This window comes from Camelina sativa, chromosome 11 (assembly GCF_030686135.1).
Source record: "Camelina sativa cultivar CO46 ecotype springtype chromosome 11, ASM3068613v1".
NCBI lineage: Eukaryota > Viridiplantae > Streptophyta > Magnoliopsida > Brassicales > Brassicaceae > Camelina > Camelina sativa.
Genome location: NC_141890.1, coordinates 1,213,822 through 1,235,237, shown reverse-complemented (window position 1 = coordinate 1,235,237; position 21,416 = coordinate 1,213,822). Strand labels below are relative to the sequence as shown.

Below are 21,416 nucleotides of genomic sequence, written 5' to 3'. Positions count from 1 at the left end.
TCTATTATCATCAAAAAGTTTTCTCTTTTTTTTTTTTTTTTTTTTTTTTTTATTGAGAATGAATCACAAGAGATTTGAAGGACATAAGGCTTGGATAATATACCAAGCAGAGTATAAATTCTTATTCCCAACAAAAGCAACGAGACTGAAGTAGCAAATCGTTGACAAACAAACGTTAAAGAACAAATACGGTAAATCATTTAGCCTTTCAAATAAACCAAAGAAGACGTCATTGTGTACACGCAAGACTCAGTGCCCATCATTGTGCTTCACCTCAAACAGACCATCTGGACCTGAGAATGGCAAAAATAGAAAGCATGGATTCAGAAACCAAACAGTTGCGGATTTGGAAAAAACAAAGTTACAAATAACTCATTGATGATCTCTCTTATGGTATGTGGTTTTTAGGAGAACCCATGATTAAAAAAAAAAAATAGACATTCTATGTGAGAGCTAAAACCGCATCATCAAAGCTGCAGATCACAAACATAAAACAGTAAAGAGGCACACATACCCCAAGGAAACTCCTTGTTGCGGATGTGCATATACGGATAGGCCTGCAAGAAGGAAACAACAAGAGAAAAGTTATAGCAGTAATCAGTGAAGACTTAAAAATTCTTCAAATCAGAGAAGTTAAAAGGCGTAAAATCCAAAGGAGGGGGCTTACAGGAGGGTCTTCACCGTGATGATGGCCCTGGGATAAAACATAGGCGGCTAGAGCAGTGCAACTAGCAATACCCAAATACGTTATCTTCTCCCACTTCGCTGCTTCATCTGTACCAAATTTTTTGGATAAAATCAATTGATCTACAGAATTCATTCAAAAATCAACAGAGCTGGCTAGGTATCCGAATTGGTTCCCAAACAAGAGATTTCATTCCCAAAAAAAAAAAAAAAAATCATATGAATCTTAATCAGCTCAGAGCATATCAATCAACAAAAAATCGCAATCGAGGGTGACCTAATTCTAAATCAAAACACAGAGATCCTAGATCGAATCGAAATGGTAAAAGAGGGACAGCGAGAGAGAGAGAGAGAGAGAGAGAGAGAGAGGGGAGACAAATTACAAGCATCGTCATGGCCGGCGGAAGAGGAGAAGCTTCGTTTAGGAGCGACGGATGTCTTGGGAGTTACGCGGATCGCTGCTCGGGAAAGAGCTGAACGTACAATCGCCGTAGCCATATTATTCTCCGGGATCTTCTTCTTCTTCCTTCGTGTTGCGACTTTGAGACTATTGTGGAAGAGATGTGAAAAAAAGGGTTATGTTTATGTCACTCAACTCTGAATCAGGAGGAGGACCCGTTGTTGAATCTGAAACTAAAACCCGTTATTAATGGGCCTTTTCTACATTGGGCTATTTTTAGCCCATCGATGTTTCCTTTTGTTTTTAACATCAACAATTGCTAAGAAAGTAATTTGTAAACTATATACTAAAATCCATGTTTACAAAATTTTATATGATTAATTCTAAACTGATTCCAACGTTTCAATAAATTTATATATAATTTTAAGAGAACAAAAAAGAATAGAAACAAAAATTACATTTGACGTGTTTATTTTATTTTCTCATTGCCACTTTCTGTTTCTTAATTTGAACAAATGAGTGAGAGTATATATAGCTCAAGACTTCATATAATCTTAAAAGGGAACAAAAGAAAGAAAAAAAAAACACAATCATCATCATTAGCTTTCGGTATCTTGTTGGTCGCCACCGCGGCAGGCAGCAAGGAAGAGAGATCCGGCAGCAGATCCACCGTGAGAATGTTCAATGACGACGTGATCTGATAACTCGTCACCGAGCATTTCCCAAACGCTGCTATGAAGATAGTTTCTAAAGACTCTGTAATGATCGTACAATCCTCCTTCAACTATCACAATGCTCATCTTTTTCTCTAACCTTCCCAGCTTCTTTATCATCCCAACTATTCCTGCTCCCGCCAAACGAGCAGCTCGTTCCGCTACTACATCACACACTTCAACCGCCACTTCCCTTGCCGCAAGAGTTGAATCCATTATCTATGTAAGGTTCACATACACAAGATTCAACAAGTTCTTGATTTTAACACAAACGCTTGTACTCTACTAGTTTTTGGTAAATATTGCATTAAAGAATTTGATTAAACAACTAAAATATGTTACGTTTTAGATGTAAATGCAAACGCAAAAAGATGATCAAAATTTATAACTTGAAAAGCAAATGATGAGTCTTACCCCAAAAACTTCCTTGAGCTTTCTGTTCACAATCTCTCGTTCTTCGGAAATATCTTGATGCATCGCAGCCATGTCTGGGGGCCTGATTTAAGCTCGAAAATTTTCGCCATGGGAATGAATACTTAGAAAAATGTAAGGAATAAAGAAGACAGTAAACGTACCATAAAATGTAAGGAATGGTTAGTTTTGGAGACAATGCATTTCCAAAGAGAGCAGTTTCTTCAGACATTCTTAGCAACACTCTTCTCACTATCTCCCCTAAGTATCCTCCGGACACCATCTTCTCAAACACCTTAAAACAGAGGAAAAAACCAAAATTCTCAAAAAAAACACAAAACAATGAATTTGTCCTAAAATAACCTCAGAGATATGAATTCTTACTTGGTTTCCGGGATTCAAGCTTTCCGCGTCAAGAGAAGTATCAAACTCGGTTGTAGGAAGATGACAAGATTTGAAATCTCCCCATTCTGTGCTAACAACCTACAATCTTATCATGTACAAAACCACTTGATATCATAACTTCATGAAAGCTTTATTGTAACGATATTGGATCAATGTGTCGAAAACTCTAAAGTATCTTAACATACGATTTCTTGTGGCTGGGGTATCGCAGGTTTCCACATCGAAACCTCTTGAGCTTGCTCAATGTAGGCAGCGTTAGTTCCCATACCTAATGATACTGCAGCCACAGTGTCCTTGTGATAGTACCTTCCTCCAGCCAACTCTCCTACAGTGTTATCCACCTGATCACAAAAGCAACAAGATACTCAATTAGAGATTGTTATAATTATAAAGTCTAATTAAACTTCATCTCGGATCATCTTTAGACTCCCTTACCAGCGCTGTGTTCATCCGAATATTCAGACCATGGCTCTCCAGTGATTCATTCATACCATTCACCAACTCCTTCAGAACTTTATTATCATCATCATCTGCTAAACTCTTCCTTTGTATCGCCAATATTGAACCTGATCCAATCTGGTCAACAGAGCGAGTCAATGTAAACCCGAGATTCTTCACTTCCTCTGTTTCTTCACCAGGGTTCATCGCAAGAAATTTAACAAGCTCTAATGATATGAAATCGCACAACTCCTGAATCCACAAAAAAAAAACTTAAAACTTTAAGTAAACCTAACGTGTAATCCAAGATGTGTTTCTATATAATTCATACCTTGAAAGAACCGTTTAAAACATCGTCAGGGATCGGAATCTCTTGCTTATGTACATCGGAAATAGGCTCTTCATTACCTCGTAAACTCCCACGTAACAGTAAAAGTTCCTTGCCTCTCAAGTTAACTCCATAGTGTACCCCTTTCTCATCACTACAAATCATTATATCGTTTAGTAATTGTAATCTAATGATACTCTCTGTTGCAAAACAGAGGATTCTGATGACTTACCCGGAAGGGAGAGAACCGGCGAATGAAACGAGCATGTTAAGGGAACCGCAAAAGAGAGGCGGTCATGTCAGCGACCAAGGCGTCCGCCACCACCCATAGCTTAGAGACCGGCGTGGCGCATTCTCTAGCAAATTTCCTTAAAATCCTTTGCGTTTGTTTCCGCCGTCGCTCCTTCGTCCGAATCCACCGGCTCATTAGTACAGCCGCTGCAACCCCTGTAACCGTTGCAGCCGTCACGGCCATAACCACCTCTTTTCTTGTCATTGTTTTTACAAGTTTAACTATTCCTGATCTCTGATTCAACACAGTAACAATCTCAAAAAAATAAGATGCGTTTTATGTTGTTGTTAGCTTGTTTTGCGTATCAAGTTTGAATCATTCAACCTTTTCTTTTTATTCTTTAAATCGGATAATTCGGTTTAAGGAAAATATCCTTTTTTGTTTGTCAATAACTTTAATTTCTTTTTGTTATCACTTATCAGTATTTAACTCGTATTGATTAGTTAAATACTGTAAAAAAACAAAATTTATAGTTTAATAATTTCAAATTGATTTCATTAGCCCAACTAAAAACTCTTCATAGTATAATCAAACCAGCAATATATACAATAGAGAGATGAATCAGTCGTAACCATGTGAGTGCTGTGTAACCCATATATATGTATAAATAAACCTCAAGGGAAGCGAGCTAGACTTAAGTACTTGAGGATATCTTCACTAGGTCGCCATTGTACCCATCTGAAACATATTTGCGCTAGCAATAAAAAAGCGTTTGTACAATTTGAGGTAGTTGTATACTGCTTTTGTCATTCGTATCATTAATACTAGCTGGCTTTTCCATAAACAAAGAACACACAAGTTGCCCAATCGTGTCGAGAAATTAATGAGTTAATGACTACAAATTAGGGTTAGGGGGTCTAGTGATGCACACGTGACATCACGTGAATAGCGCAGCTCACATGGTGTGCCAAGGGCGATTCCTGTGATTGGTCGTGTGCTTGTTCCTTATAATTTGGATGCTTCGAGGCGAGTGGGTCTTTTCAATTGAAAGACACTCGCTTATAAAAAAAAAGTATACTTTGAAAGACCAAAAAAAAAAAAACTATCTGTAAATTGAGACAGAGAGGAAAATAATTTTAAAATTTTACTGGAATGTGAATGTAGTGTCATAAAAACATAATTTTCAATTTTATAAAAATATTAAATAGTCTATGATTTTGACCATGCACGTTAATTATATATGGCTTCACTTGAGATTGTATTATTTTATTGTTTAAAGGTGATGCAAAGAGCAAAGTGACCCGATATCACATTTGATAATATACTGAATTTGGAAAATTCCCACGTTTTTATAGTTTCATTTTTGTATATGCCAAAAATAGAACTTCCCCAGTTTTCAACTCAATAATGGAAAAGGATCGGGTTAGCATATGTATTATATATAGAGCGAGTCGTCATCTCATATCGTGTGGATGTCGACTTTTGGATTATATATTGTGCATTTGAAAGCAACAAGAGTCACATGAAGCAGCTGATTCCTTCTTCTTTTTCTAATAGAATATTTATGTTAATCATCCAGAAGTAGCTGATTTTTCTCATTAGCTTAATTAACATCGCAACTGTTTACTCTTTTTTTTTACAGTTTATTGCAATTGATTAGCTACTAAAATTTCCGTTTTGTGACGTGAAAACAATGATGAATTAGTGGATTTTTCTTTTTGTTAATTATGATTTGTGATAACATACAAATATGTTTAGTAAACATCTAACTGCATATGTATAACTAAATTTGTGATAACCACTTCTGCAAAGACCATTATCTACCAAACCATACGCCTAAATTGGACGGCCGTATGCTAAGAGGCATTGAGAATCTCGAGATATTATAGAGAATTGATCAACCCAATCAAACTCATTACATAAATATATATATAACTATACTTTAATATTTTCTATTTATGCAACCAATATTACCACCAATAGGCATGCAAAGTAACTCTTAACAACATTGATGTTACGTAATTTTTTATATATTATGATGTGACGTAATTTCTTTCTAATACTGTTTTGTGGTATTGCGATCTAGACATGCCGTCCAAAAAAATCATATGACAATCAGGACAAATCTTGACGGTCGTCATACAATGTTCTTGTTTGTTTTTGTTATCGTATTAGCCAGAGTACTTTGTCATAATTTTACTAGTTTTTAAATGTTCACATCAGCTATTAAAAAGGTATGTTCTTACTCAAAGTCATTGCATTTGACAGATCATATAATGTATTACTTGTTCATTTAAAAAGAAAACTATAATGAGAACTGACAGAAAAATAGTTAGTTATACATATTGCCGTTGGATTATTTGGACTCAACAAAGACAAATCCGAACTCGGCAGAGTTTATAATTGGTTTTACATTGGTATTGTAATCAAAAATATACTAAACTATATTTTAACCCGTCGTACACCGCGTGCATATAATTTTTATTACTATTTATATTTTATATTGTATTTGTTTGTTAAATATTGAATGTATTTCATAAAGGAATTACTAAATTTTCCGACTGTTTGTGCGGCTAAATGCAAAGCTGGCCCTTGACACAGGTAGGTAAAGCACATGCTTGTGACCTCCAAATAAGATAGTCAATATTAGATCATTTTTCCTAAAAACTGGTAAAAAGGTAGGATATTAGTACCATCAATGGTTCAAATCTTTTCTAGTCTTCTCGGTGTTTTTCAAGTTTTTTTAAAAAAATATTGATGTATAATTGGTCCCACAAAAAAAAAATGGGCTTGTGGCCTTAATATTTTCAGAGAAAGCTCTGGTTAATGTTTATATTAATTTTTTAACCCGCAATATAGTTCATTAGACCATCTCCAATGTGTTACTCTATTTTTTCCTCTAAAATAGAGCAACTCTAAAATAAAGCATTGTTTTCCTCCCATGTATTATCTATTTTAGAGGTGAAAATAGAGTTAGTGTAAAAAAATAGAGGTGAAAATAGAGTTACTCTATAAAGAGCAATCATATCATTTTCTCTATTTTAGAGGAAAATATAGAGTAGGGTTGAAGCAAATGTTGCTCTATAATAGAGTTTTGACTCTAAAATAGAGTGGGGTTGGAGATGCCCTTACCATTTGTTTGTTATCTTTCGTTTGTTTTGTTTAGTGTTTGATATTCTATTTTGATTGTTAATTATTATAACAGAAAATAAGGGATCTAAATACATAGTAAGTCATTTATAAATGATTAAGTCACGTTTTTCTTAATGATTTAGTTATTTTACATAATCTTAGTTAAATCAACTTAATTTTTATATGTCAAATATTCTAATATTAATAGTGTTGACAAATAATAAAATGAGGATTTAACCCGTGTTGGCACAAATTTAATGATATTTTATTAATTCCAACATGTTCTCTTTATAACCCATCTACTATATAGCCATATTATATAGTATTTTAAAAAAAACTAATTTTACATATTTGTAATATTTTAATTTTTTATTAAGTTTATATATATTAATTATAATTCTTAAATAAATGTGAATCGAAGTTCTTCTTATGTTAAAAATCAAAACTCACAGGTTTTGAAAAATAATATAGAAATCAAATTATTGTTTTATTTGTTTGCAAATGATTCATAGATAGAATATCTTTAATACAAAATAGAAAATATGATTAAATATATCATAGTTTTTGTTTTTGTATTTATTCTGCTGTATTTTTTTGGTTGGAATGATTTGTAAAATATTTAGGAAACAAAATCTGAAGTAATGTTATTTTTGGAAAAATTTTAGAGATTAATGTTATAAATAAAATTTTAAATAAATAAAACTAAAAGAACATAACACAAAATATACTTTAAAAATATTAATATATATTAAAATAATAATATCCCACGTTTGTAATTAGAATTTAATAAACTTCTTTGTATGTATTTGGTAACCCGGTTCTTAAGGAACTTGCCCGTTATATATATATTTATTTTCCTTTTTCCTCTCTCATAAGACATAAATAAATTAAAATAAATGGGAAAGTTGATCAAAACTTAAATCAGGACTTATCCATCCACAAATGACGAAACAGAGAATAGGTGCGTTGTCAACGGGAAACACTTAGGTTTTGATACCCACCCAAATACCATGTAACACGTGAAGGATGAACTGAGAAGAACAGTGCCAAAGTCCTTGACCTTTTTTTTTTTTCGACTGAATGATTCCATATATTTAATAGTACTAAGAGTTTCTTACAATATACATCCTCCAAAGTTAAATCCCACCCAAAAATTAAGGATCTTAGACAATCAACAGCTAAACAAGAGAGTCCAAAAAGACATTACATATGAGTAATGAAACTCTCTTTAAGTGAAAAGCTCATGCAACCAAAAAAGATGCCCAGCTGCTACATATGATTGTAAACGAGTCTCATTAGTAATGCTTTGAGCAATCAGGAATGCTCCTTTGTTAGCGCTTCTATTCTCTTTTTGAAGTTTCCAAAAAGGTATGGACTTTAAGGACAACTGCAGTAATTTAGAGTGAAATTTGAAAGATGACCAAGCTTCAGGTCTTTGTATGGCCTGCAATAAGTCTGAAGACTCCATTGCTTGTATAACCCGCCTAATCTTTAGATTTTTGAGACTTTCAAGAACCCAAAGCCAACATTCCAATTCTGTCTTCAGTTTTGAATCCATTCTACTAAAAGCTTTCCTAGAGTGGAGCAAAACCATACCTTTGTAATTTTTGAGTACCCATGACGCTCCTCCAAGATTCTTATCTCTATCCCATGAATAGACAAAGTTGCATTTAAGCCATGATCTCTCAGGTGGTCGCCAAGGAGGTTTTGACAATAAGTCTTGAGAGACTTCTCTTTGAACTTCTTCCTCTTCAATTATCTGAGCTAGGAACCATTGTGCTGTATCCTCCTTTATCTTATCGATCATGTGAGGAATCTGAGAAGTCCAACCTTCGAAGACTAAATTGTTTTGATTTTTCCAAAGATTCCAAAGTATCCAAGGCATTGTACGCCTCACATTTCCTTCACCATTGGCCTTCTTAGCTAGCATCAAGACATAGTGAAGATTCAGATAGAGAGAGTTAATATTAAACCCCGATTCTGGAGAGGGTGTATCCGAAAGAGCCCAAATCTGTCGAGCTAAAGGACAGATGAACAACAAATGGTTTATTGATTCTCCCTCCATTCCACAAATTTGGCATCTCATGTCTAGATGGATTCCTCTTGTCTTAAGTCTTTCAGTCACAGGGAGTGCTCCACTGATTGTCTTCCACATGAAAATTTTGAGCTTGGTTGGGGTTAGAGATTCCCAGATTTTCTCTTTTATAACATTTAAGGAAGGTTGCCTATCAGCCTCAAGAATAGCCTCTGCATTACGTTCCTGAACTGCCAGCCAATAACCTGAACGGACTGAGTATTCTCCACTCTTATTGTGTTGCCAACATTTATAATCATGAGAAGAAACCACTGGATTTATCTTGCGAATTAAAGCGATGTCCCTAGGGTAAAAAAACTCATGTAGAGAAGGAAGAATCCACCTTTTTGTTAACGGATCTATTAGGCTTTCTACCGTAAGCTCCAGGTCGACTAGGATATTCTTCATAAGAGGGGCTCGCATTTGGCCATCAAGAAGCCATTGTCCTGTCCAGACATTTGTAGAAGCTCCATTCCCAATACAATGTCTTAATCCTTTGACTAACAACTCTCTACCAAAAAGAATACTCCTCCAAGCAAAAGATGGTCTGGGGCCTAAAGAAGCATTAAGAAAACCATCATCAGGAAAGTATCTACTCTTCATGAAGAGGGAGAAGAGACAATTCGGCTTGTGGAGGAGCCTCCAAGCTTGCTTTGCCGACAAAGCTTGGTTGAAAGCTTCAATATCTTTAAATCCCAAACCTCCCTGAGCCTTAGAAAGACAAAGCTTATTCCAAGAGACCCAATGAATTTTCGGCTGATTCTCCATATTATTCCACCAGAAATCAGACATAGCACTTGACAGGGTAGAGCACGTTGACTTTGGCAATCTGAAGCAGGACATAGCGTAGATTGGCATAGCCATCACCACTGATTTGATCAAAATCTCCTTCCCTCCTTGAGACAAGGATCTAGCAAACCATCCCGAAAGCGGTGCTTCATTCTTTCATGTATGTAGGCTAACATATCTGCTTTGGATCCACTGAAGCACTCCGGTAATCTTAGGTAAGTTCCTGCTCCCCCTTCATTGGAGATATTCAGCTTGATTCTTATAAGGTCCTTAACTCTCTCATCCACCTTTGCTCCGAAAGTAATAGACGACTTGGCTAGATTGATGGTTTTGGCCAGTTGCTCGACCATAACTTTGCAGAATCTATAGGAGAGCTTCACATTGATTCTCATCTGCCCGACAAACAAATAAGCTGTCATCTGCGAATAATAAGTGGTTAATCGAGGGTCCTTCCATTGTGAACTGTAGACCAGATATTCGACCTTCTAGTTCAGATTTATTCAGAAGGTGTGTTAATCTTTCAGTACATAAATCGAAAAGAAAAGGGGACAGAGGGTCCCTTTGTCGCAATCCTCGTTCTGGAGTTATCATTCCAAAAGCTTGACCATTGATTAAGACGGTGTAGGAGACTGTTGTGACACACTCCATTACCCAGCTAATCCATATCGGATGGAATCCCATCGCTACTAGCAGAGCCTTCAGATAGCTCCACTCCACTCTATCGAATGTTTTCGACATATCTGTTTTTACAGCCATATAATGCTTTGAAGTTTCCTCATCCGTTCTCAAACTGTGAACAACCTCATGCGCAATGATGATGTTTTCTGATATAAATCTCTCCGGAACAAAAGCCGATTGGTTTGGAGAGATTATATCAGGAAGCAGAGGCTTAAGCCTCACAACCATAATCTTTGAAATGATTTTGTACATCACTGAGCAGAGACTGATTGGTCTTAAATCCGACATAGAAGACGCGTTTACCTTCTTGGGGATAAGACAAAGTTGAGTAAAGTTCCATTCTTTGTCAAAAGAACCATCTTTGAAGAAACTGAGAACCTCCTTAGTAATCTGCTCACCCACCATATTCCAGTATTTTTGAAAGAACAAGCCAGTCATTCCATCTGCTCCAGGCGCCCTTGAGGGACTGATTGAAAAAACTGTTTGTCTAACTTCCTCTTTTGTAACCTCGGTTATAAGAGAATTATTCATTCTTGCATTCACTTTGGGAACAAAGTCTTGAAAGAGCTGGAGATCCGATTCCATAGGGTAAGAAGATGCAAAGAGATTCTGGAAATATTGAGTAGCCACATCTCCTTTGGATGCTTCTGATTTTCTGAGTCATTCCAGCTTCATCAATAAGTTTGACTAAAGCATTCTTTGATCTATCTGCTTTGACCGAGCTATGGAAATATTTAGTGTTCTTGTCCCCCGAATGTAACCATTGCTTCCTTGATTTCTGCGTCCAATGACTCTCCTCTTCTCTATGAGCAACTACCATATCTCTCCTTAAAGTCGCCATTCTTGAAAAAGAAGGTTGAGTGGATGCATGCTCAGCTTCAATTTCCTCTTGGATCTTGGTGATCTTTACCTGAGAGTTAGTAGTATTATCTCTTTTCCACTTACTGAGAGCCCTTCGATACCTTCTTAATCTTTCTGAGACTCGTTGTCCAAAAAAAGAGGAGGAGGCTGACCAAGCCCTCTCAATTGATTCTTTAACCATCGGTTTATGCAAAAAACGCTTACCAAAGCGAAAAGAGCCTCTATACCTTTTCTGGGAAGAGACTAAAGAGACCAAGACCGGTGAGTGATCAAAGTATTTTTTTTCTAAGAAAGCTTGATTAGCCGCTGGAAACATCTTTAGCTATTCTTTGTTTCCAAAGCATCGACCCAGCTTGCACTGAATCCAAAGATCCCCTCTTCTTCCTCCCCAAGTAAAACTATTACAGTACTAGACAGCTCCGACATTTCGCAGATTCTCAGCATTTCTGCAAAATCCACAAAAGATGCCTCACTTCTATTAGGTCCTCCTAACTTCTCTCCATTGTGGAGGATCTCATTGAAATCTCCTATCATACACCAGCTCTCCTTCCCTGGAATCCCAATCCTATTCAGTCGTTCCCAAACCCTATTTCTGAGGCTGCTATTGGGGTTTCCATAAACACATGAAAGGAAGAAAGTTGCACCACCAAAGTTTACCTTCAGGTCCAAAACATTCTTATCAACAAACAGGAAGTCGATCTCTATATTCTTCTTCCAAAATAAAGCCAGACCTCCACACTTCCCTACAGGATTCGCCGTATATACATGATCATATCCTAGCCAACATTGAATATCTACAACCACATCTCTTATGTTCATAGTCTCCATTAAAAACAAAATCTCAGGGAAATGTTTTTTACGCATTTCCAAGAGACGCTGAACTGTCAAATCTTGAGACCGCCCCAATCCTTGACAGTTCCAGCTCAGGATGCTCATTAGATATTGGACGGTCCCTCATTTAGGACCACTTCTTGTTTTTTGCGCCTTGCGACTTTTTGACCTTCCTGAGTATTTATGTCTCCTTTCCTTTTCTCCATATAACCAGTTTGTAGACCAATTTTCAGAGGGACCTCTCCCTCCACCAGTTGAGGAGCTGGAGATTTTGGCTTTCGCCTACTGACATAGGGTCTTTTCCTACCCCATCCTCTTTTAGACTGTGTCCCGGAAGGGCTGGCCTCATTGAAACCAACCGCATAAGCCGTTGGAAAAGTCTGAAGATCACTCTAGGACAAGGAGTAGTCTACTAGATGCATCCCTTCGGAAAATTTCATAGTATCCTGCCTTTGCACTCTATTCCTTTCCGCTTGAAAAGCCCCTGCCATCAACTTATCTCCTTCCGCCAAACTCGGAGTAGCTGACGAAGACATCTCAGAGGAATCAAAGCTGAAGGCAAGGCCTTTCCCTCTGTTGAAATCCAATGAGATAATGGGAGCCGGTTCCAGACGAAGAACAGTTTTCTGAGCGATCGGATCTTTTTCTACTTCAGCCACAGATTTCTTAACTTTCTCGACTTTAAGAGCTTTGTCTTCTTCTGAAGCTAGACTCAAATACTGCCGCATCCCATCTAGAACATCTGGAGCAATTCTTGGCCTTCCTAAAAGAGGGTGTATACCAACCTGGTCCTCTCTCAAAACCCCAAAAAGGGGATCATCCTCCTTGATAATCAACTCAGGTTTGGCTTTTTCAACCTTTTTCCCCATCTTCCTATTGATAATCTGATCTTGGATTTGTTTAAGAATCAAGGGACAGTTATCATCAATATGAGTGAGTCTTTGACAGTTGTAGCATCTTTTCTGAACTCTCTCATAGAAGAAAAAGACAGTGGTTGACAAACCCCAGGCAGATTAATAATCTTTGATTTTCTCAGAGGTTTTGAGACGTCGAATCTTACCTTAACCCGGACGAAATCCTTATTCTGAGGCTGAAGAGGATTGAAAACAACTTCAAGGACTTGTCCCACCAATTCACCAAGAAGGGTGATTGCTTCCTTTGTGTAGTAATTAATGGGTATATTTCTGATTTGGATCCAGAGAGTTACAAATTGAAGCGAATCAGGAGGAGGATTGGCAGACCATCTTTCCATTACTAAACCCCACTGATCGTAAGATTGGAACCCCTTCTCTAAAACTTCAATCAGGTCATGCTCATACGCGAATATGAACTGAAATCTTTCCTTCGATAAAGCCACTCCACGGACTCTTCCTACCTTTTGCCATTTCCTTGGCATGTTTAAGATCAGGCTGGACATATTCTGACATTTAGGGTTCAGAAGCCTTCCAATTAAACTCAACCTATTCTGCTCTCCGGAACTGAACTGAGGAAGATCAGGCATAACAAACGGGACCTCCGCTTCCTCCAGTGACATAGCGGTCATAGCTTTATCCATCGCTGCCGACATTCTAACTAGATCTATCTGAGATTTGGAGAACTTCAACTTTTATCAAACTCCAAGAACGAGAAGATAACTACAAGACGAAGGGCTTTGTCTTATCTATACACTACCCGCAGAAACGAAAGATCTGGGAAATCTGATAGAAATGAAGAACAAACCCTAGCCGAGCAGAGAGATTTTACCCAAATAAGATGAAAACAAGAGAAAACGGTGAGTTTCGAACAAAGGAAAAATGTTTTTTCCAGACAAAATTCTATTTCTATAAATTGAGATACTCTATCAGAAAAAGAGAGTACTAAGCCCAAATGACGGAATTCTTTTTATCTGTTCCAAATTCTTGACGTTGCCAAAGTCTTTGACTACTATTGCAACTTTGTATATATTTCCATATATATTTTGAACATCTTTTCCCCTATAGATTTATGTCCAGCAGATCAATATATTCTTCCGTATGTATTAATCAGAGTTTTTTTTTTTTTGTTGATTAGAAAGATTTGTTGTTGATTAAATATATATATATATATATAATTTCACGAAAAAAGAGTTAGAATACTATTAATCAGAGATTTTTTAAAAGATATATATATATATATATATATATATATATATATATATTCACTTAATTGGATCAATATACATTTTTTGTCAACAATCCTACTATACATTAATACATGTGCATATTTATGTGTATATATATATATAATATAATTATATTGGTATTTATAATCCACGATTTGGACGTTTTGCAACAAGATAAACAGGTATTTATGTATATATTATTCCTTTTTTAAGTTCAGGTATATAATATTTTTATTACAACTGAAAGGAGGACAAGGATAGTTATCCACTTTCTAATTCACGAATCACGATTTGTCCTAATTATACGGGAGGAAAGACTTGGTCGTCCTGTCGCATTCCACGACTTATCATGTTATTAATCAAGAATTAGTAAATTGATTTTTCTTGTATATCACTTTGATTAAATATTTTTGTTCCTTTATTTTGTATGTAATTAAGATTTACATATGTTCATTGCTAATATAATAACAGATCCTTTAACCTTTAACTAATCACAAAATAAGCGTTTTAGTTTGACATCGATGTTTCACGTAAAAATAATTAACGTAACATTGACTTACACAAACGAAAGTGCTTTACATCTTTAGAAATTCAATATATGAATACAAAAAAAGGGGGAAAAGTAAGTGAAATAGAGACGACAAATTCCATCAATCATACAACTTATCAATGTTTAAACGAACAACTTCATGGAATAAAAACACTTATGATTAATTCTTCTATATGTTCAACTAGATCTCCTAACGTATAAGCATGAAACTTTGAAACAATCACATGAACTTCGATAAAGCAGACCTCAAGCTCTTTACAACATCCGTGAGTGTCATGTCGAAATCACTCTCCTTCTGCAAATAAACATTAAGAGATGTTGATCTAGAAGTAATAACAAGTTCTTTGTTTATTTGTGCGTGTGCATAGAGACATACCGTAGCTACAATGGTGATGTCAAGAGTTGGTCCAAATGGCAATACACTTGAATTAGTTATTATTAAGGAACGAAATTTCTCAATCTCAGCCATAATCTTGGCAATATGGACTTTTTGCTTCGCGCAAAGGATCTTGATTAAAACATCTTTATCCGAGAATCTTACTTCGATCTCCGGCAGATCCAAGCCCTTAAATCCATCTTCACATGAAGAAGAAGAAGATGACTGATTATTATCGTCCAAGACCAGCTTAGACTTCTTCACAAGAACCATTGATTCCAATTTTCTCTCTTTCTTCTGTTCTTCCAACTCTCCCACTTTTTCTTGGAGATACTTTATATGTTTTAGTGCATCTCCCAACACAGAAGCCCACTACACGAAAACACGGCGTTTGGGACTACTTTTTGTGACTGAATTTATAGTCGCAAACTTTTGTGACTACTTTGTGACACTTTTGCCACGGACTAACGATGACGAATACAATGGACGTAAAACAGTCACAAATTTACGGCGATTAACTGTAGTCGCTAACTCGTTGCTATTATGCGACTACTTTGGGACATTTTATCGAGAAAAAATAGAGCGTCGCAAAATAATCGCAATTTATGACAAACTATAAACTGAAGATTAAGTCAGTAAAGTTAGTCGCAAAGCTGTCTTTAAATCACGACGTATTTGCCACTTTTGTTTTGCTTTTAATTTTATTGTCACAAATCAGTCGGTGACTATGTCGGTAAAAAACGTGGTAAATGTGGTAGTGTGGATTTGTACTGAACTTTTGTGACCCTTTTTTGAGTCTCTATTACGTGGTAAAACAGTGACAAATGCGTCGTTATTTGCGACACATCCGTTCGTTGTTGCAAAAGAGTCGCAAAGCAGTCACTTATTGATGTCGGCAAAAAACGTGATAAATGTTTCAGTTTGCGTTTGTATTGAGCTGTTTCGAGCTTTAATTTGTCTCAATTATGTAGTTTTTAGTTACAAAGGAGTCCTTATTTGCGACTGTTTTTACTGGAGTCGCAAAGTAGTCGCAAAATTTATACTATATATAACGCATCACTCTCACCATTCCATTCATATCACTCTCATTCATTTCTAAGTAGAGAGACGGAATAAAAAAAAAGTAGTGAAAAAAAGATTTTTTTTTTTTTTTAGAAGAGAAGAAAAAAAAAGAGAGAAAGAAGATTTGTTTTTTTAGAAGAAAAGAAAAAAAAAAGCTATGTGGAATTCATCTCGAGAGTGGATGTATAATCGGATCGATGGAAGAACAAATAATATCTCTAAAGAATTTTTGGCGGGAGTTGAGCAGTTCATGAATTTCGCAAACAGCCAGCCTATGGCACAAAACAGTGGAGGTAGGTTTTACTGTCCTTGCGTAAAATGTCAGAACGATGTTATTTTGCATGGTACGACAATATCTAATCATTTGCATAGTAAAGGATTTATGCCAAATTATTATGTATGGTCTGAACATGGTGAAGATTATGACGTGCTAGGGGTAGGAACTAGTAGTCATTATCCTAATACAAATTATACTAGTACTAGTAGTCAGCATGGTAGTCAACCTGGTAGTCAGCCAATAGGATTTGAGGGAAATGTATATGCTGAGATGGTGAATGATGCATTTCATGGTACCACGCCTTTTAATGAGTATCATGAGTATGAAAGTGGATATGATCATGGATATGATCATATCCATGAAGAACCCATTGAAGAGGCGAAACGGTTCTATGACATGTTAGATGCTGCAAATAGTCCACTTTATGATGGATGTCATGAAGGTCATTCGCAACTATCATTGGCGTCTAGGTTCATAAACATCAAGGTTGATAATAATTTGTCTGAGGCATGCATGGACGATTGGGCTGAATTGTTTACGGAGGTTTTACCAGAGGGTAATCAAGCTACTGGTTCATACTACGAGACAGAGAATTTAGTTCGAAAGATAGGATTGCCATACCATACAATTGATGTATGTATAGAGAATTGTATGATATTTTGGAAAGAAGATGGGAATTTGGAGCATTGCAAGTTCTGTGGGAAGCCAAGGTACAAAAGTAGTGGGGGTAGAACTAGAATACCCTTCAGTCGTATGTGGTATCTACCTATTGCAGATAGATTGAAGAGGATGTACCAATCAGAGAAGACCGCATCATCAATGAGATGGCATGCTGAGCATGATTCAGAAGATGGAGTAATGTGTCATCCATCTGATGCGCCTGAATGGAAGAATTTCCAACATTTACATCCCACATTTGCGCAAAAGCCACGAAACGTTTACCTTGGGTTATGTACAGATGGTTGTAATCCATTTGGGGTCTCCAAAAATCATACTTTGTGGCCTGTGATCTTAACTCCATACAACCTACCTCCGGATATGTGCATGAACAGCGAGTATTTATTTCTTACGATTCTGAACTCCGGACCAAACCACCCACGAGCCAGCCTTGATGTTTTCCTCCAACCATTAATCGATGAGTTAAAGGAGTTATGGTATAATGGGGTTGAGGCTTATAATATCTCACTAAATCAAAATTTCAACATGAAAGTTGTTCTTATGTGGACAATAAGCGATTTTCCAGCATACGGTATGTTGTCGGGATGGACGACACATGGAAGATTAGCATGTCCAATTTGTATGGATGACACTGGTGCTTTTCAATTACCAGCTGGGAGGAAAACATGTTGGTTTGACTGTCATAGGAGATTTCTTCCTACAAGTCATCCGATGCGGAAGAATAAAAAGGACTTTCTGAAGGGAAAAGATTCATTGAATGACGAGCCACCAGCATCTCTGAGTAGTCAAGCTATCTATGAGCGTATAAGGAAAGCCAAAGCACCTAAAACATCTATTTGCGGTGGGAATGGTCACGAAAAGAAAGTTAAAGGCTACGGAAGATGGCATAATTGGCATAAAGAAAGCATATTATGGCAGTTACCGTACTGGGTCGATCTGAATTTAAGGCACAACCTGGATTTGATGCACGTCGAGAAAAATGTCTTTGATAACTTGATGTACACCACTATGAATGTAAAAGATAGATCGAAAGACAACGTGCAGTCAAGATTGGATATTGCAAGATTTTGTTCCCGGCAAGATTTACATCTAGATGCTCAAGGGAGAGCCCCATTCCCTATTTGGAGATTGAAAACCAAAGCGAAAGAGGCTTTATTAAAATGGGTAAAAGAAGATGTTAGATTCCCAGACGGATATGTCGCAGATTTAGCTAGCTGTGCTGACATGAAAAATGGAAAGTTTTCGGGAATGAAGAGTCATGACTGCCATGTGTTTATGGAACGATTGCTTCCGTTCATATTTGCAGAGCTTTTACCGCGTAATGTCCACCTGGCGATTTCAGGTATATAAATTAAACATTTAATTTGGTTTAGTTGTTGATATTATATTTATATGTAACAACATAACATGTTATAACTTTGTAGGGATTGGAGCATTTTTCCGCGACCTATGTAGTAGAACATTGGAGCAATCCCGCCTCGAAATTCTGAAGGATAATATTGTCATGATCTTGTGTAATTTGGAGAAAATCTTCCCTCCTTCATTCTTTGATGTAATGGAGCACCTCCCTATTCACCTACCTTATGAAGCACAACTTGGTGGTCCTGTGCAATATAGGTGGATGTATCCTTTCGAAAGGTTTTTTTAACGTTTAAAAGGGAAAGCGAAGAACAAAAGATATCCAGTTGGCTCAATAGTTCAATCCTACTTGAATGATGAGATATCTTATTTCTCAGAACACTATTTCGCTTCACACATTTCTACAACAAGGAGAAGAAGGTAAAACTTCAAATATGATTATTGAATTTTTCTATCAACTTCTAAAATTGTGAAAAGGTTTTACAAAATAAACTTTAACAGGTTAATTCGGCATGAAGAAGGTGAAGTACCTGTATATCCTATACAAGTACCAGATATATTCACTCAAGTTGGTCGTCCAGGCGGAAAAAGTAGTGAATTTTGGTTAACTGAAAAAGATTATAAATGTGCACACGCATATGTTCTGCGCAATTGTGATTATTTCCAGCAACATGAGAGGTATTTTTGATTTACCAAGTATATTTATAACCATATGTTCTTAGGTAAACTTTAAAATATTTACTTTTTGTTGATAAAATACAGATTGTTGGAGGCGCAAATTCGATATGAATATCCAAAACTATCTGATGAAGATGTTAGGTCGAAAAGAGAAGAAGATTTCCATGAATGGATTAAGCAATATGTATGTTTTACTATCCACCAATTAATTATATCAACATGATAAATATTGTGATCTAAAATTTTGTATATATATTTGGCACAGGTGCGTGGTGGTTTTGAAAGTTTTCCTCCATGGGTCCATGAAATCGTGGACGGTCCTGAAAATAAAGTTAAGTCTTGGCCTATATATTTTACAAGAGGTTATCTGTTTCACACAAAAGCTCACGGTCTCACTAAAAAAACAATGAATTATGAGGTATGTGTCCGAGGACAAACTTATTCCAATTCATCTGGCGAGGACGATTTTTACGGGACCATTGAAAATATCATAGAGCTTACCTATCCAGGATTTTTGAATTTACGGGTCACACTTTTCTATTGTGAATGGTATGACTCTACAATTGACAAAGGCACTCGAATACGCGATGGAGGCATTGTTGACGTGTTGTCATCAAGGAGATACCGACATTATGAACCGTTTATATTAGGTAATGTTCTATTTTAAATATATATTTATAGATATATATATACATCTAATTGAGAACCATTTTTTATGTGTAGGTTCTCAAGCTGATCAAGTTTGTTATCTTTCATATCCTCACACTAAACGACCTCGAAAACTTTGGCTCAACGTTCTGAAAGTTAATCCAAGGCATGCTGTACAAGGGAACTTAAAACAAAAGGAGGTTGTTATATTGCAGCAAACAGTTGATGATGGAATGACAGATTCAATAGAGGAGATCATAGTTGACAGTTTCGTAGATGGTAATCAGCCTAATGAAGAACTTGATTTTGAGATCAACGATGCTGAACAAGAAGACGAATTTCGTGGCAACTACTCGTCGTCGTCTTCGTCTTCAGATGAGGATGAAGATCAAGAAGATGAAAATGAGGAATATGAATAATTTTCATGTTTATTATTTGTGTATTTGTAATTTTATTGAAATCGCAAACACTAGTGTTATTATAATTTTATTGAAATTTCGATGATGTTTTCTCTCTAATTTTATCAATATTTTATAGTCAGAAAAACGTCATAAATTGAGACTATAGTGCGACTGTTATGTTTTGTCTAATATTTTTTTGGTTAAAAAATCTTAACACAAAATTAGACTAATATTTTATTGTCACAAAGACGTCACAAATTGAGACTATATTGTGACTGAACTTATATTTTGCGACTGTTTTGTCACTAAAGTGATTGTGCATCTGTTTCTGTCAGTCGCAATAGAGTCTTAAAGTACAACGGTTTAGCGAGTATCTTACATTAATTTTAGAATTTTACAAATTTGAGTACAAAAAATGTCAACTTATACATTTCTACTTATATGTGACATCTAATATTTACTAAATTTCTATAATCACATAAATAAAACACCAAATTAGACAATTATGTTTATATCCTCCAACACATGTATTAGGGTTACATGTGTTTAATTAAGTTAGAGTAGTGAAGGTTGTATATATTTACAAAAACATATAAAAATTATTATGTTTGATATTTTATCAAAACTAAACTCTTAAATGAGAGTATACATGATCAAAGGGTCATGTCTAATATGTTTTTGGTTATAAAATCTTAACACAAAATTAGACTAATATTTTATTGTCACAAAGACGTCACAAATTGAGACTATATTGTGACTGAACTTATATTTTGCGACTGTTTTGTCACTAAAGTGATTGTGCATCTGTTTCTGTCAGTCGCAATAGAGTCTTAAAGTACAACGGTTTAGCGAGTATCTTACATTAATTTTAGAATTTTACAAATTTGAGTACAAAAAATGTCAACTTATACATTTCTACTTATATGTGACATCTAATATTTACTAAATTTCTATAATCACATAAATAAAACACCAAATTAGACAATTATGTTTATATCCTCCAACACATGTATTAGGGTTACATGTGTTTAATTAAGTTAGAGTAGTGAAGGTTGTATATATTTACAAAAACATATAAAAATTATTATGTTTGATATTTTATCAAAACTAAACTCTTAAATGAGAGTATACATGATCAAAGGGTCATGTCTAATATGTTTTTGGTTATAAAATCTTAACACAAAATTATACTAATATTTTATTGTCACAAAGACGTCACAAATTGAGACTATATTGTGACTGAACTTATATTTTGCGACTGTTTTGTCACT

The 21,416-nt window shown here is 35.8% G+C and overlaps 1 protein-coding gene and 4 pseudogenes across 3 annotated transcripts; 1 reads left to right on the top strand and 4 right to left on the bottom strand.

Moving 5' to 3' along the window:
• Positions 1 to 4: 4 nt before the first annotated feature.
• LOC104720977 (cytochrome c oxidase subunit 6a, mitochondrial) lies at positions 5 to 1,311 on the bottom strand. Its single transcript, XM_010438878.3, has 4 exons — positions 1,068 to 1,311; positions 668 to 774; positions 515 to 557; positions 5 to 293 (listed from the first exon to the last, which is right to left on the bottom strand). The coding sequence occupies exons 1-4, from the start codon at positions 1,180 to 1,182 to the stop codon at positions 250 to 252; spliced, it is 309 nt and encodes a 102-aa protein (XP_010437180.1). The 5' UTR covers positions 1,183 to 1,311; the 3' UTR covers positions 5 to 249.
• A 256-nt stretch (positions 1,312 to 1,567) lies between these two features.
• On the bottom strand, positions 1,568 to 3,885 carry LOC104720976 (putative hexokinase-like 2 protein; annotated as a pseudogene). Its single transcript, XR_015573140.1, has 8 exons — positions 3,612 to 3,885; positions 3,383 to 3,533; positions 3,049 to 3,303; positions 2,799 to 2,954; positions 2,593 to 2,691; positions 2,373 to 2,503; positions 2,212 to 2,293; positions 1,568 to 2,016 (listed from the first exon to the last, which is right to left on the bottom strand). The product of XR_015573140.1 is annotated as a putative hexokinase-like 2 protein (transcript).
• Positions 3,886 to 12,368: 8,483 nt separating this feature from the next.
• On the bottom strand, positions 12,369 to 13,543 carry LOC147933522 (uncharacterized; annotated as a pseudogene).
• Positions 13,544 to 14,886: 1,343 nt separating this feature from the next.
• On the bottom strand, positions 14,887 to 15,315 carry LOC104720975 (transcription factor bHLH25 pseudogene; annotated as a pseudogene).
• A 105-nt stretch (positions 15,316 to 15,420) lies between these two features.
• On the top strand, positions 15,421 to 19,090 carry LOC147933521 (uncharacterized; annotated as a pseudogene). Its single transcript, XR_015572648.1, has 2 exons — positions 15,421 to 18,401; positions 18,484 to 19,090. The product of XR_015572648.1 is annotated as an uncharacterized LOC147933521 (transcript).
• The last annotated feature ends 2,326 nt before the right edge of the window (positions 19,091 to 21,416 follow it).

What these genes read in the sequence shown, in the direction of transcription:
- LOC104720977 (XM_010438878.3), bottom strand. Translation starts at nt 1,182, where the DNA reads ATGGCTACGGCGATTGTACGTTCAGCTCTTTCCCGAGCAGCGATCCGC. An exon ending in CGCCGGCCATGACGATGCTT is followed by an intron (nt 775 to 1,067) that starts GTAATTTGTCTC and finishes AATTTGGTACAG; the next exon opens with ATGAAGCAGCGAAGTGGGAG. An exon ending in CAACAAGGAGTTTCCTTGGG is followed by an intron (nt 294 to 514) that starts GTATGTGTGCCT and finishes TGCCATTCTCAG; the next exon opens with GTCCAGATGGTCTGTTTGAG.